The sequence below is a fragment of the Mesoplodon mirus genome (genome assembly GCF_964341445.2).
Source record: "Mesoplodon mirus genome assembly, chromosome: 4".
Classification (NCBI taxonomy): Eukaryota; Metazoa; Chordata; class Mammalia; order Artiodactyla; family Ziphiidae; genus Mesoplodon; species Mesoplodon mirus.
In genome coordinates, this window is record NC_138979.1 from 16,462,324 (window position 1) to 16,476,873 (window position 14,550).

The window sequence follows — 14,550 nt, forward strand, 5'->3', positions numbered from 1 at the left end:
ATCCCTTTATCATTATGTAGTGTCCTTCTTTGTCTCTTCTAATAGTCTTTATTTTAAAGTCTATTTTGTCTGATATAAGAATTGCTACTCCAGCTTTCTTTTGATTTCCATTTGCATGGAATATCTTTTTCCATCCCCTTACTTTCAATCTGTATGTGTCTCTAGGTCTGAAGTGGGTCTCTTGTAGACAGCATATATATGGGTCTTGTTTTTGTATCCATTCAGCCACTCTGTGTCTTTTGGTGGGAGCATTTAGTCCATTTACATTTAAGGTAATTATTGATATGTATGTTCCTATTCCCATTTCCTTAATTGCTTTGGGTTCATTATTGTAGGTATATTCCTTCTGTTGTGTTTCTTGCCTGGAGAAGTTCCTTTAGCATTTGTTGTAAAGCTGGTTTGGTGGTGCTGAACTCTCTCAGCTTTTGCTTGTCTGTAAAGGTTTTAATTTCTCCATCCAATCTGAATGAGATCCTTGCTGGGTAGAGTAATCTTGGTTGCAGGTTTTTCTCCTTCATCACTTTAATTATGTCCTGCCACTCCCTTCTGGCTTGTAGAGTTTCTGCTGAGAGATCAGCTGTTAACCTGATGGGGATTCCCTTGTGTGTTATTTGTTGTTTTTCCCTTGCTGCTTTTAATATGATTTCTATGTGTTTAATTTTTGACAGTTTGATTAATATGTGTCTTGGCATATTTCTCCTTGGATTTATTCTGTATGGGACTCTCTGTGCCTCCTGGACTTGATTAACTATTTCCTTTCCCATATTAGGGAAGTTTTCAACTATAATCTCTTCAAATATTTTCTCAGTCCCTTTCTTTTTCTCTTCTTCTTCTGGAACCCCTACAATTCGAATGTTGGTGCGTTTAATGTTGTCCCAGAGGTCTCTGAGACTGTCCTCTGTTCTTTTCATTCTTTTTTCTTTATTTTGCTCTGCATCAGTTATTTCCACTGTTTTATCTTCCACCTCACTTATCCGTTCTTCTGCCTTAGTTATTCTGCTATTGATCCCATCTAGAGTATTTTTCATTTCATTTATTGTGTTTTTAATTGATGCTTGATTCATCTTTAGTTCTTCTAGGTCCTTGTTAACTGTTTCTTGCATTTTGTCTATTCTATTTCCAAGATTTTGGATCATCTTTACTATCATTATTCTGAATTCTTTTTCAGGTAGACTGCCTATTACCTCTTCATTTGTTAGGTCTGGTAGGTTTTTATCTTGCTCTTTCACCTGCTGTGTGTTTTTCTGTCTTCTCATTTTGCTTATCTTACTGTGTTTGGGGTCTCCTTTTTGCAGGCTGCAGATTCGTAGTTCCCGTTGTTTTTGGTGTCTGTCCCCAGTGGCTAAGGTTGTTTCAGTAGGTTGTGTAGGCTTCCTGGTGGAGGGGACTAGTGCCTGTGTTCTGGTGGTTAGGCTCGATCTTGTCTTTCTGGTGGACAGGTCCACGTCTGGTGGTGTGTTTTGGGGTGCCTGTGGCCTTATTATGTTTTTAGGCAGCCTCTCTGCTAATGGGTGGGGTTGTGTTCCTGTCTTGCTAGTTGCTTGGCATAGGGTGTCCAGCACTGTAGTTTGCTGGTCTTTGACTGAAGCTGGGTGCTGGTGTTGAGATGGAGATCTCTGGGAGATTTTCGCTGCTTGATATTACGTGGAGCTGGGAGGTCTCTTGTGGACCCGTGTCCTGAAGTTGGCTCTCCCACTTCAGAGGTACAGCACTGACTCCTGGCTGGAGCACCAAGAGCCTTTCATCTACCCGGCTCAGAATAAAAGGGAGAAAAAGTAGAAAGAAAGAATTAGTAGAAGAAAGAAAGAGAGAAAGAAAGGAAGGAAGGAAGAAAGAAAGAAAGGAGGGAGGGAGGGAGGAAGGAAAGAAAAAGAGTGAATGGAAGAAGGGAGGGAGGCAGGAAAGAAAGAAAAAAAGAAAGGAGGGGCGGAGGGAGGGAGGGAGGAAGGGAAGGTAGGAAAAAAAGAAAGAGAGCAGATAAAGTAAAATAGAATAAAGTATAAAATATAGTAGCATTATTAAAATTAAAATGTAATTATTGAAAAAAAATGGACAGATAGAACCCTGGGACATATGGTGGAAGCAAAGCTATACAGAGAAAAATCTCACACAGAAGCGTACACATACACATTCACAAAAAGAGAGTAGGGGGAAAAAATCGAAAATCTTGCTCTCAAAGTCCACCTCCTCAATTTGGGATAATTCGTTGGAAAAAGAGGAAAGGGGGAAAAAGTCTGAAATCTTGCTCTCAAAGTCCACCTCCTTAATTTGGGATAATTCGTTGTAAAAAGAGGAAAAGGGGAAAAATCTTAAATCTTGTCCTCAAAGTCCACCTCCTCAATTTGGGATGATTCGCTGTCCATTCATGCACTCCACAGACGCAGGGCACATCAAATGGACCGTGGAGCTTTAATCCGCTGCCTCCGAGGCTGCACAGAGAGATTTCCCTGTCTCTGCTCTCACAGCTCCCGGGTCTCAGCCTTGGACCTGGCCCCGCCTCTGCGCGTAGGTCGCCGGAGGGCGTGCGTTCTTCGCTCAGACAGGACGGGTTTAAAGGAGCCGCTGATTCGGGGGCTCTGGCTCACTCAGGCCGAGGGGAGGGAGGGGCACGCAGTGCGGGGCGGGCCTGCGGCGGCAGAAGCCAGTGTGACGTTGCACCAGCCCGAGGTCCTCCGTGCGCTTTCCCGGGGAAGCCGTCCCTGGGTCCCGGGACCCCGGCAGTGGCGGGCTGCACAGGCTCCCCGGGAGGGGGTGTGGACAGTGACCTGCCCTCGCACACAGGCCTCTTGGCGTCGGCAGCAGCAGCCCCAGCGTCCCACGCCCGTCTCTGGAGCTTCTTTAAGCGGCGCTCTTAATGCCCTCTCCTCGCGCACCAGGAAACAAAAGGGAAGAAAAAGTCTCTTGCCTCTTCGGCAGCTCCAGACCTTTTCCCCCCCAGACTCCCTCCGGGCTAGCCGTGGTGCACTAACCCCTTCAGGCTCTCTTCCTGCCGCCAGCCCCAGTCCTCTCCCTGCGCTCCCTGGCGGGGCCGAGCAGACAAACCTCTCGGGCTGGTGTGTGCCTGAGGGCACCGATCCTCTGTGCGGGAATCTCTCCGCCTTGCCCTCCACACCCCTGTTGCTGTGCTCTCCTCGGTACTCCGAAGCTTTCCCCCTCCGCCACCTGCAGTCTCCGCCCGCGAAGGGGCTTCTAGTGTGTGGAAACCTTTCCTCCTTCACGGCTCCCTCCCACTGGTGCAGGTCCCGTCCCTATACTTTTGTCTCTGTTTATTCTTTTTTCTTTTGCCCTACCCAGGTATGTGGGGAATTTCTTGCCTTTTGGGGGGTCTGAGGTCTTCTGTTCAGCGTTCAGTAGGTGTTCTGTAGGAGTTGTTCCACGTGTAGATGAATTTCTGATGTATCTGTGGGGAGGAAGGTGATCTCCGTGTCTTACTCTTCCGCCATCTTCCTCTCAGCCTACTCAGTCTATCTTAACTAAAATTTTTGTAAAGGGAAGTGATAGCTTTGTCTCAGCGAAATAACAGTATATGGCATTATGAATTCTTTTTTTTTTTTTTTTTTTTTTTTTTTTCTTTTTGCGGTATGCGGGCCTCTCACTGTTGTGGCCTCTCCCGTTGCGGAGCACAGGCTCCGGACGCGCAGGCCCAGCGGCCATGGCTCACGGGCCCAGCCGCTCCGCGGCATATGGGATCCTCCCAGACCGGGGCACGAACCCGTATCCCCTGCATCGGCAGGCGGACTCTCAACCACTGCGCCACCAGGGAGGCCCTATGAATTCTTAACATAATATTATACCAAAAATTCATCAGGGTATAAGCAGGATAAAAGATGATTTGTGTTATAAATAAGTAATATTTTAGCTAAGTTTTTTGGGTGTTTGATGTATATTTTTTTAAATGTAAGTTTATTCTTCTTTTCCAACATGTATAGCTTTTATAACCAACCCATGTCTTCTTGCATTGGCCAGAACTTCCAAAATCAAATTAAATGGTTGTGATGTAGAGTGCAGGAGTATCACTCTTCTTTTGTGCTTTGAACTGAGAGTGCCTCTACACTTTCACCTGTGATGATAGGTTATCTGAGATAAATATTTTTTATTATGGTCAGGATGTTTTCTTTTGTTCAAAGTTTATTAAGAATTTTTAACCAGCAGTTGAACTCATTTTAATCAGTTGACAAAACTTTTTTCACTGCGGTAAAGTATACATAACATTTGACATTTTAATCATCTTTAAATAAAGTATACAATTCAATGGCATTAATTGCATTCACAGTGTTGTGCAACCATCACTACGTCTATTTCCACAACTTTTCATCACCCCCCCAAAAAAACTTGTTAAACGACAACTCACATTCCTGCCTCCTTCCAGCCCCTGGTAACCTCTAACTTACTTTCTGTCTCTATGGACTTGCCTATTATGTTTCATGTAAGTGGAATCATATAATATTTGTCCTTTTGTGCCTGACCTGTTTCACTTAGCATAATATTTTCAAGGTTCACCCACATTGTAGCATGTGTCAGAATTTCATTTCTTTATATGGCTGAATAATGTTTCGTTGTATGTACATACCACATTTTGTTTATCCATTCATCTGCTGATGGACATTTAGGTTGTTTCCACTTTTGACTATTGTGAATAATGTTACAATGAACATGGTGTATGGTATCTGTTTAAATCTCTGTTTTCAATTGTTTGGGTAGGAGTGTATTTGCTGGATCATAAGATAATTCTAGGTTTAGCTTTTTGAGCAACTGTACAACTGTTTTCCACAGTGGCTGACCCATTTTATGTTCCCAGTAGCATTGTACAATGGTACACATCCTTGCCAACGCTTGTTTTCCTTTTTGTTTAAATTATGGTTATTCTAGTAGGTATGAAATATATCTCTTTGTAATTTTGATTCACATTTATTTAATTACTAAAGATGTTAAGCATCTCTTTTTGTGCTTATTGGTAATCTGTATATCTTCTTTGGAAAAAAATGTCTATACAGCTCCTTCACCCATTTTTTTTTAAGTGAGTTGTTTGTCTTTTGTTGCTGAATTGTAGAGGTTCTTTATATATTCTGGGTATTAAACCTTTATCAGATACATGGTTTGCAAATATCTTCTCTGTTAAAGTTCTGTAGCTTCCTGATTTCAGAGAGCAGGGCAAATCATCAGCTGGGGTCACTGGGGGTAGGTCTTACTGCAGTGACAGCTCCAGTACCAGGGAGGAGTTGCAGTGGCATGAACTCCAGTCATCTCTGTCAGCTGGCTTCTGTGTTGGTGAAGGCTGTGGGGTTCCTCTCATATCCATGGTGGGGAGACTTGCTGGGCTTCTCCTGCTCTTATTTTCCCTATGGGGTGAAAACCCTCTCAGGGCAGCTCAGGCACTGAGCTGCTCTGGATTGGGGGATGTGGTGATGCAGGTAAAATACTACCTACATTTTTCTGTGCAGCCATCCTTGGTTTTTGAGCTCCATGGGGTTTCTGCTGCTTCTTTGTTGGAGTCCAGAGCTTTCCCAGAGCTGTTTTTGTTGGTTTATAATTATTTATTTATTTATTTTGTTGTTTCTGTTGGGGAGATGAGGGTTGAGACCTCTTAGCCCTCCATCTCGCTGACATCACCTTCCCAGTCAGTGTTTTTTTTTTAATAGTTTCTTTTACTCTGTTGAGAATTACCATCAGTTCACTGACAATGTCCATCTTTTCCTTTAAATCCATGAACATATTTATAATAGCTTTTTTCAAAGTCCTTTTTTAGCTAATTCCATATTTGCATAATCTCTGGATCTATTTCTATTAACTTTTTTCCCCTGGTTTGGGGTCATATTTTCCTATGTGCATGTCTAGTATTTTTTAAATTATTATTACATGTTGCTTATTATGGATTCTATTTTTTTTAACTCTCAGTAATGTTTTCTTATTTTGAAGAATACTGTTTTTAGTTTTTGAAGGCATTTAACTTACTTGTGGCTCAGCTTTGTCCTGTTGAAGCTTGGTTTTGGGCTTTGTTAGTCCATGCCTAGACTAGTCCTTTCTTTAGGGCTAGAGTAGCCCTACTCCTAAAAAGGGCCTTTTTGAGCTCTAAGCTAAGCATTTTGGATATTAGCAAGGTTTCTCCGTTTCTCCACTCTGAATAATTGGAACCCCAGTGTCTCCCATCACTATGCAATATCTGTAAACTCCACTCAGCTCACAACTCCAAAATAATTTATTTCTTCCAGACTTTATTGTGTGTATTGTTTGTGGGCAATTTAGTGTTTTCCCAAAGACTCAAAGGACTTTATGCAAATTTCAAGCGCTCTATGCTTATACCTTTCTATATGGTACCCTGTTCCACAAATTCTGTTTTCCTCATTAGACCCAAACCTTGATCTCTGTCTCTTTTCAGTGAGATCCTTTTCCTGTATTTGAGCTGTACTTATCTGTACTACTAGGAATGCACCCTGAGAAGACCACCAAGATGAATAATGTGTTTCTCTGCTCCAAGGGATCACAGTCTTGTGCTCTCTGTTTCAACTGCCCAAAAGCATTTGCTTCCTATATTTTATCTAGATTCAATTTTCATAGATCATTGATTTATTATCACAGTTTGTACACTTAGCCTTTGTAGTTCACTGTACACATGCTAAAAAGGAACATATTGGAAACTCATATATGTTTTTTTGTTTTTTTTTTTTTTTTGTTGTTGTTGTTGTTGTACGCGGGCCTCTCACTGCTGTGGCCTCTCCCGCTGCGGAGCACAGGCTCCGGACGCACAGGCCCAGCGGCCATGGCTCACGGGCCCAGCCGCTCCGCGGCACATGGGATCCCCCCAGACCGGGGCACGAACCCGTATCCCCTGCATCGGCAGGCGGACTCTCAACCACTGCGCCACCAGGGAGGCCCTCATATATGTTTTTATAATGAGGAAATATAACTCTTTCATGTGTAACTCTTCCTGTTCCATGAGGAAGGGTCACATACTTTTTCAAAGTTTTCCAGGTACCTAGGTTATCTGAGGGCAAAAAACCATGTACTTTTGCAGAACAGAAAATGGATAATGTAGGAGATAAAAATTTGCCTATGGATCAAAATTTAGACTCATATGTTGAGGTACATTCTCTCTATACCCACTTTGTTGAGAGGTTTTTTTTTAATCATAAATGAGTGTTGAATTTTGTCAAATGTTCTGCACTTGGGATGATCATGTGATTTTTATCTTTCATTCTGTTAATATGGTATATGACATTAATTGATTTGCATATGTTGGATCATTCTTGCATCTCAGGGATAAATCCCAGTTGGTCATGGTATATGATCCTTTGAATATCCTGTTGAATTCAGCTTGCTAGTATTTTATTGAGAATTTTGCATCTATGTTCATCAGGGATATTGGGCTGTAGTGTTCTTTTCTTATGTTGTCTTAGTCTAGCTTTGTTATCAGGGCAATACTAACCTCATAAAATAAGTTTGGAAATGTACAAAAAAATGTACATTCACGCACACACATACACACACCTGCTAGAATTTTTATTGAGATTGCATTTTAAAAATATTTATTTATTTATTTATTTATTTATGGCTGCCTTGGGTCTTCATTGCTGTGTGCGGGCTTCCTCTAGTTGTGGCGAACGGGGGCTACTCTTTGTTGCGGTGTGTGGGCTTCTCATTGCAGTGGCTCTCTTGTTGTGGGGCACAAGCTGTAGGTGCGTGGGCTTCAGTAGTTGTGGCACTTGGGCTCAGCAGTTGTGGCTTGCGGGCTCTAGAGCGCAAGCTCAGTAGTTGTGGTGCACAGGATTAGTTGCTCCAGGGCATGTGGGATCTTCCCGGACCAGGGCTCGAACTTGTGTCCCCTGCATTGGCAGGTGGCTTCTTAACCACTGTGCCACCAGGAAAGTCCAAGATGGCATTTTTTAAATACACACAAACACACACACACACATTGGAGAGGATTGATACCTTTTCAGTACTAATTATTCCAACCCATTAAACATGATACATATCTCTATTTCTATACTTTTTAAAAAACTTCTCTCAGTAATAATTTATACTTTTCCCTGTGGAAGACATGCATATTTACTGGAAAAGAGGAACATTTTCTAACTGTAAAGTGGTAAATTCAACTGGAGTACCCCTAAATTTATATGCAACCAAGAATACAGCTTCAAAATATATAAAGCAAAATGAAATAGAACCAAAAGGAGAAATAGAAGTTCCATAATTACAGCTGGAGATTTTAACAGATTTCTCTGTAAAGAAAAAGAAGAATTGAACATCAAGATTATCAAACATACATATACACATATTAAACATATACTGGATCATAAAGCAAGGATGAAGAAATGTCAAAGGATTAAAGTCATGTACACTGTCTTACGACCAGAGTACAATAAATCTAGAAAGTAATAACACAAATTTAACTATGTCCACTTTATCTGGTATTAGTAGAACCACACCAACTTTGTTTTAGTTAGTATTAGTATGATAAATCCCTTTGCATTAATAGAATAAAGTTTAAGTGATGCTGTATGTCTTCTTCATGGCTCTGTTGGAACTTGCTCAGTCTTGAGAAGCTAAAGTCACAAGAAGGCCACATATAGGTCCTCTTATCAATAGTCCCAGCTGAGGCAGACATGTGAGTGATGAAGTCTCTAGCTCACGTTGTCCTTTCAGTCACAAAAGTTTTATTTTGATGAAGTCCAATTTATCTGTGTTTTTATTAGTCACATAGAATTTTGGTGCTACATGGAAGAAACTATTGCCTAACCTAAGGTCATAAAGATTTACTCATATTTTCTTCTATAAGTAGTATAATTTTAACTCACTTTTATGTCTGTAATACACTTTGAGTTGTATATAATGTGACACCGGAGTCCAACTTCATTCTTTTACATGTGGATATTCACTTGTTCCCATCACCATTCGCTGAGAAGACTGTTCTCTCCCCACTGATTTTTCTTTTGGAAAATCAATTGATCATAAATGTGAGAGTTTATTTCTGAACTCAGTTCTATTCTATTAATATATATGCAATAGTAAGTTTTTAAATTGGAAAGTGGGAGTTCTCCAACTTTTTTATTCTTATTCAAGATTGTTTTGGGTACTCTAGGTCCCTTAAGTTTCCAGTTGAGTTTTAGTATCACCTTATCAATTTCTGCAAAATAGCCATCTGAGATTTTGATAGGGATTAAATTGAGTCTGTAGATTATTTGGGGTGTATTGTGATCTTAACAATATTGTCTAATAATCCATAACCAGGGGTTGTCTTTCCATTTATTATATCTTACTTAATTACTTTCAATGATGTTTTGTCATTTTCAGTGTACAAGTCTTACACCTATTTTGTTAAATGTATTCTTAAGTGTTTTATTGATTTTGATACTATTGTAAATTTAATCATTTTTCTTAATTTTATTTCCAACTGTTTCTTGCTAGTGTGTTGAAATACAACTAAATTTGTATATTGATCTTATCTCTAACCTTTGCTGAATTTATTTATTCAAATAGGTTTTGGTTTTTTTGAGTGTGTGTGTGTATGTGTATATTCCTTAGATATTCTCTATGTGATTTTTTTTATTGTTATTCTCTTCTCTATTTTATTTATTTTTGCTGTAGTCTTTATTATTTGCTTCCTCTGCTTGATTTGGGTTTACTTTGTTTGCTGCTGGTGGTCTCTTTTCTTTTCAAAATAAGAGGTATCTGAAGCTGTACATTTTTTTGTAAGCATCACTTTATCTGCATCCCATAAATTTTGGTATGACACGTTTTTGTTTTCTTTCATCTCAAAGTATTTTCTAGTTACCTTGTGATTTCTTTTTGATTGGTCATTTAGGAGTGTATTGTTTCATTTTCACTGATTTGTGAATTTCCTTAATCTCCTTCTATTATTGATTTCTAATGTCATTCCACAGGGGTTAAAGAACATACTTTATATGATGTCAAACCTATTAAATTTATTGAGGTTTGATTTATGGCCTAGCATATTGTATATCTTGGAGAATGTTCCATATGCATGTGAGAAGAACACGTGTTCAGTTTTTGTTGGATGGAATGTTCTCTAGAAATCTATAGACCTCTGCAGAGCTCTAGTTAATTTACGGTGTTGTTCAATTATTCTGTTTCCTTCTTGATCTTAGTTGCTTTATCCATTATTTAAATTGGGGATATTGAAGCCTCCAAATATTATTGTTGAAATGTCTGTCTGTAATTGCGTATGGTGGGTCATGAAATACCACAACAAGATTTTGGCCTGGAGCTGGACTCCTCAATATACATACACAAATATAGATAAACACATATACCTACAGAAACATACATGCATATACACATAGATATATTTAGAAATCATGGGTCCTCATGAATGTCTTCAGTTCCAGTCCATCTCCTCAGGTCTTTTTTCCTTCCTCTGTTTTGTATGTTTATATCGTTTCTTCTACAGTATGTACTTGACTGAACAACATCAACACATTTACTCATTTGATATATCCTATATGCTGCTAAATTTGTTTCAGAATTATTTGCAGTTTTACTTTCCTTTTATTATTTTGTTGATTTAAGTTTATTTGGGGGGCAATATGTACAACAGTAATGTACTTCCCAAAGTCTAAGTGTGCAAAAGGTATACAGTTGTCCCTTGGTATCCACAAGGGATTGGTTCCAGGACCCTCCTAGATACCCAAATCCAGAGATGCTCAAGTCCCTAATATAAAATGGTGTTCTATTGGCGTGTAGCATATACACATCCTCCCAAATACTTTAAATCATCTCTAGATTACTTATAGTAACTACTACAATGTGAATGATATGTAAATAGTTGTAAATACAATGGAAATATTATGTAAGTAGTTGCTGGCACATGGCAAATTAAAGTTTTCCCTTTTGGAACTTTCTGGAATATTTTTCTGAATATTTGCAATCTGCATTTGATTGAATCTGTAGATGTGGAACCTGCAGATACAGAGGGCCAACTGTACTTAGAGAAATATCATTCCTCCTATACTCCCCAGTCCTCCTGTCACCCCCTTGAAGGTAACTAAGTATATTGTTTTCTGATTTATCTTCCTTGTGTTTCATTTTATACAGATAAGTGTCTATTTTTGTCCACTTTTCCCCCTTATTTCCCATTTGTTCTTACTTAAAAGGTAACATACTAGATATCCTTTTTTTAATTTAAAATTATGTCCTGGAAATGATAAGTTTAAAACACAACCCCATTAAAACTGTTCTCACAATTTTCATGTCAGATCTAGCATCATGGTAATTTAATTTTATAAAAATGAGAGAAAATGCTGCTGTATATATTTTTTAAATCTAGAGATTTCACAATAGATCTTTTTTATTTAGTAGACTAAAATGTATCTCTTTATGTAGCTCCTGATAAAGAATCAGATGAAAATCTTCTGCTTGAAAATGAAGCAGTGCCAAAAACTAACACACAGATATTGAAACTAAGAACTTCTAGAACAAATAGCTGCAGTGGTAAGAATGATAATTTTATAGATCTTTAAATTATTTGAAGTTAAGCTCATCAAAAGATCCTTTTTCTTTGGTTTTCTTTAAATAATGGATAAAGCAACTAAGATCAAGGTGGAAACAGAATAATTGAACAACACTATATAGACGTTTGTACATATATTTTTCAGAAATTTTACACCTTGATGTAAGTGTGAATACCCTAAGATAACTAGAAAACTAAAATGAAACCTTTGATACCTTTTGTTTGCTATTTGCATGGTCAGTGACTACTGTGTAACAAGAGTGCCTCCACACACACTCGTGAAAACTACCCACACAAATTTCTCACTTCACTTCTAGGGTCTGTTTAAATATATAGTTCACTGCTGTAGCTTTGCAGTCCTCTTCCTTTAATGTTGCACAAATTAGAAGAAACTTTGCTGATTACTTGGTATATCCAGAAGTTTTATAATAGATCCATTTTTCTACTTAGCATTTCTTATAACTCAGCCAAAGGATATGCTGTCTATTCAAGATCAATTGCCTGAGGACATAGCTTTAATTTTAAAAGGCCAGTCTCAAATTAATGATGGAGCTACAGGAAGTGACAGTTTTGATAGTAAGTAATTAATTTAAAATCTTGAAAATTATTTTCAATTAAATTCAGGAGAGCTTTGCTCCATAGTTCATGAATATATCTACAACCATTTTGTTCATTGGTAATTTATCTGTGTGTTCTATAATTTCTGAGTTGGATGGGTTAAATTTCCTACTATGATGATGGATTTCTCTGTTTCTTCTTATGTTGTGTCAAGTTTTGTCTTATATCTTATGATACTTTATCATTAACATTCATATAAATTTAAAATTAATAATTTTCCTAGAGGACAGACCCTTTTGGCCTAATAAAGAGACCCACTTTATCATTTTTATAGTTTTTGTTTGGTTTTTTTTCGCCTTGAAAAACTACCATGCCTGCTATTAAGGTGGCTCCAACTTCTGGCTGGAATTTGCATGACACATTTTTTTCTGTCCTGTTGCTTTAATCTTTTTATATCATTATTATTTTTCTGTATCTCTAGTACGAAGCTTATAGCTGTGTATTTTTCAAATTCAGTCTGGTATCTTTGTCTTTTAATTAGCACTCATAATCACACTTCATCAAATTTTGGTATTTTGAGATTTAAGTTACATTTTCTTTGTGCTTCCTGTTCTTACTGTCTGATAAGTATCTTTTATTTTCTCTTCTGCTGTATATTTTTATATCATTACATTTTGTTCTTAGACGTATCTGATACCTCAAATTTTAACTTAATTCTAAAGTGTGAATATACCAATAAAACTAAATATTTAAAATAATTAATATTAATATTAACCAATATTGAATTATTAATTTTACATTATTGATATCTCTGAGTATCTAAACAGTAACAAGACTGATTCTATTTGCAGAAGTGAAAAATGTAGTCACATGTGTTTATTCTTCAATAGATAGTCTCTTTTAATAGTTATTACCACAAAGTATGATCTGCTTATATTAAGAAAGAGACAAAATATTGTTGGGTAATTAACATATTGTATACAGTACTCACACAACTGATCTGGTTCTCTGGTGCATTTAAAAGTCCTCTTATAGCTCAGAGTATGGATGAAGTATCAGATGAAAATATTTTGCCTAATACTTGGAGCTGCTAGAAAGAAAAAATTCAGTAGTAAATATCATTATAAAAATTATTATATTATTTTAATTGAATTAATTGATTTTAATTGAATTAAGTGGTTCATGAATATGTAGCCTGATACACCTTAAAAATATCACTGTCAAGTTTTTAAAAATCATATTATTTAAATTTTTTATTTCTCAGTTTCCTTGAATTTGTGGTTGATTCTACCATTTACTGAAACATGCATGTTGAATTCTTTTACTATGATTTTGGATTTATCTATTTCTTCTTGTATTACTGGCCTCTTTATACTGTCTATGTTATCAGGTGTGTACAGTTTTTTAAAAGTACATACTACTAGTGAACTCAACTTTTTATTTTTATTAAAGAGACCATCTTAATCTTTGGTAAGGTTCTTTGACTTAAATCCTGTTTTGTCTGACATTGCCATAACTATAGCAGATTTATTTTGATTAATATATGCATACATATCTTTTTTCACCTATTTACTTTCCACCTTTCTGTATCATTGAGCTTTGGTATGGTGTATCTTATAAATAGTTTATAGTTAGATTGTTTATAAATCCAGTGTGACTTTCTTGTCTGTTCCTAGAACATGGAATCTGTCTATAATTATTAAAACTATTGATATATTGGATTTAAATATTCTGGGGTACTTTGTTTTTTCCCACCTAATCCATTTTTCATTTTTCAATTATGTTGAATCATTATTTTTGTTTATTCCATTTTTAAAATCAATCTTATGTTTTGAAATGTGAGAACTTTAAAAATGTGAATATGCTTAGAAAAATGAAGTGTACCTTCAACTTTCAAAGCATGTATATGAAATAACAGAGAGCCTATATGTGCTTTCAGTAAAAACACTCTCATGGTTACATTTAACCTCATAGTCCAGTCTTATTTTTTGATCATTTAAAAAATTGTAGTCATTTGCTTAAATTGTTATAAAAATGAATGGAAAATTTAGGTGGTACTTAGTATATCTTAATAGTTCAGAGGCTTTACAATAAAAGTTTCATGTTTTAGTGGATTAAAAGCTTCTTTTCTTATAGCTGAGAAAATGGATATCAGCTGGAAATATTTCACCTGAATATAAAGTTTTAACCTCAAAAATTCCATCTCAAATTAAGAATCTTGCAAGTTCTAGAAAACTGTTTTTGACAGTTTGACTATGATATGTGTATGTGTGGATCCCATTGAGTGTGCTTTACTTTGGTTTTGTTGAGGATTAATGTTTTTCATAATATTGGGGAAGTTAATGATCGTTATTTCTTCACAAATTCTTTCTCTCCTTTTCTCTCCTTTTCCCATTATACATATATTGATACTCTAGTTTCCACTAGTCTCTGAGGCTGTGTTCATTTTTCATTCTTTTTTCTTTCTCATCCTCAGACTGTATAATCTCAATTTACCTCTGCTCAGTTTCACTGATTCTCTGCCTTTT

The 14,550-nt window shown here is 37.1% G+C and overlaps 1 protein-coding gene across 1 annotated transcript in view; it reads left to right on the forward strand.

Moving 5' to 3' along the window:
- Positions 1 to 14,550, forward strand: part of CCDC7 (coiled-coil domain containing 7) — a gene marked incomplete at its 5' end in the record, with an annotated part of 157,268 nt that overhangs the window by 6,466 nt on the left and 136,252 nt on the right. Inside the window, 3 exon segments of the mRNA XM_082617670.1 lie at positions 10,921 to 10,995; positions 11,338 to 11,445; positions 11,915 to 12,040. Of these exon segments, the coding sequence (XP_082473796.1) occupies positions 10,921 to 10,995; positions 11,338 to 11,445; positions 11,915 to 12,040 (309 nt within the window).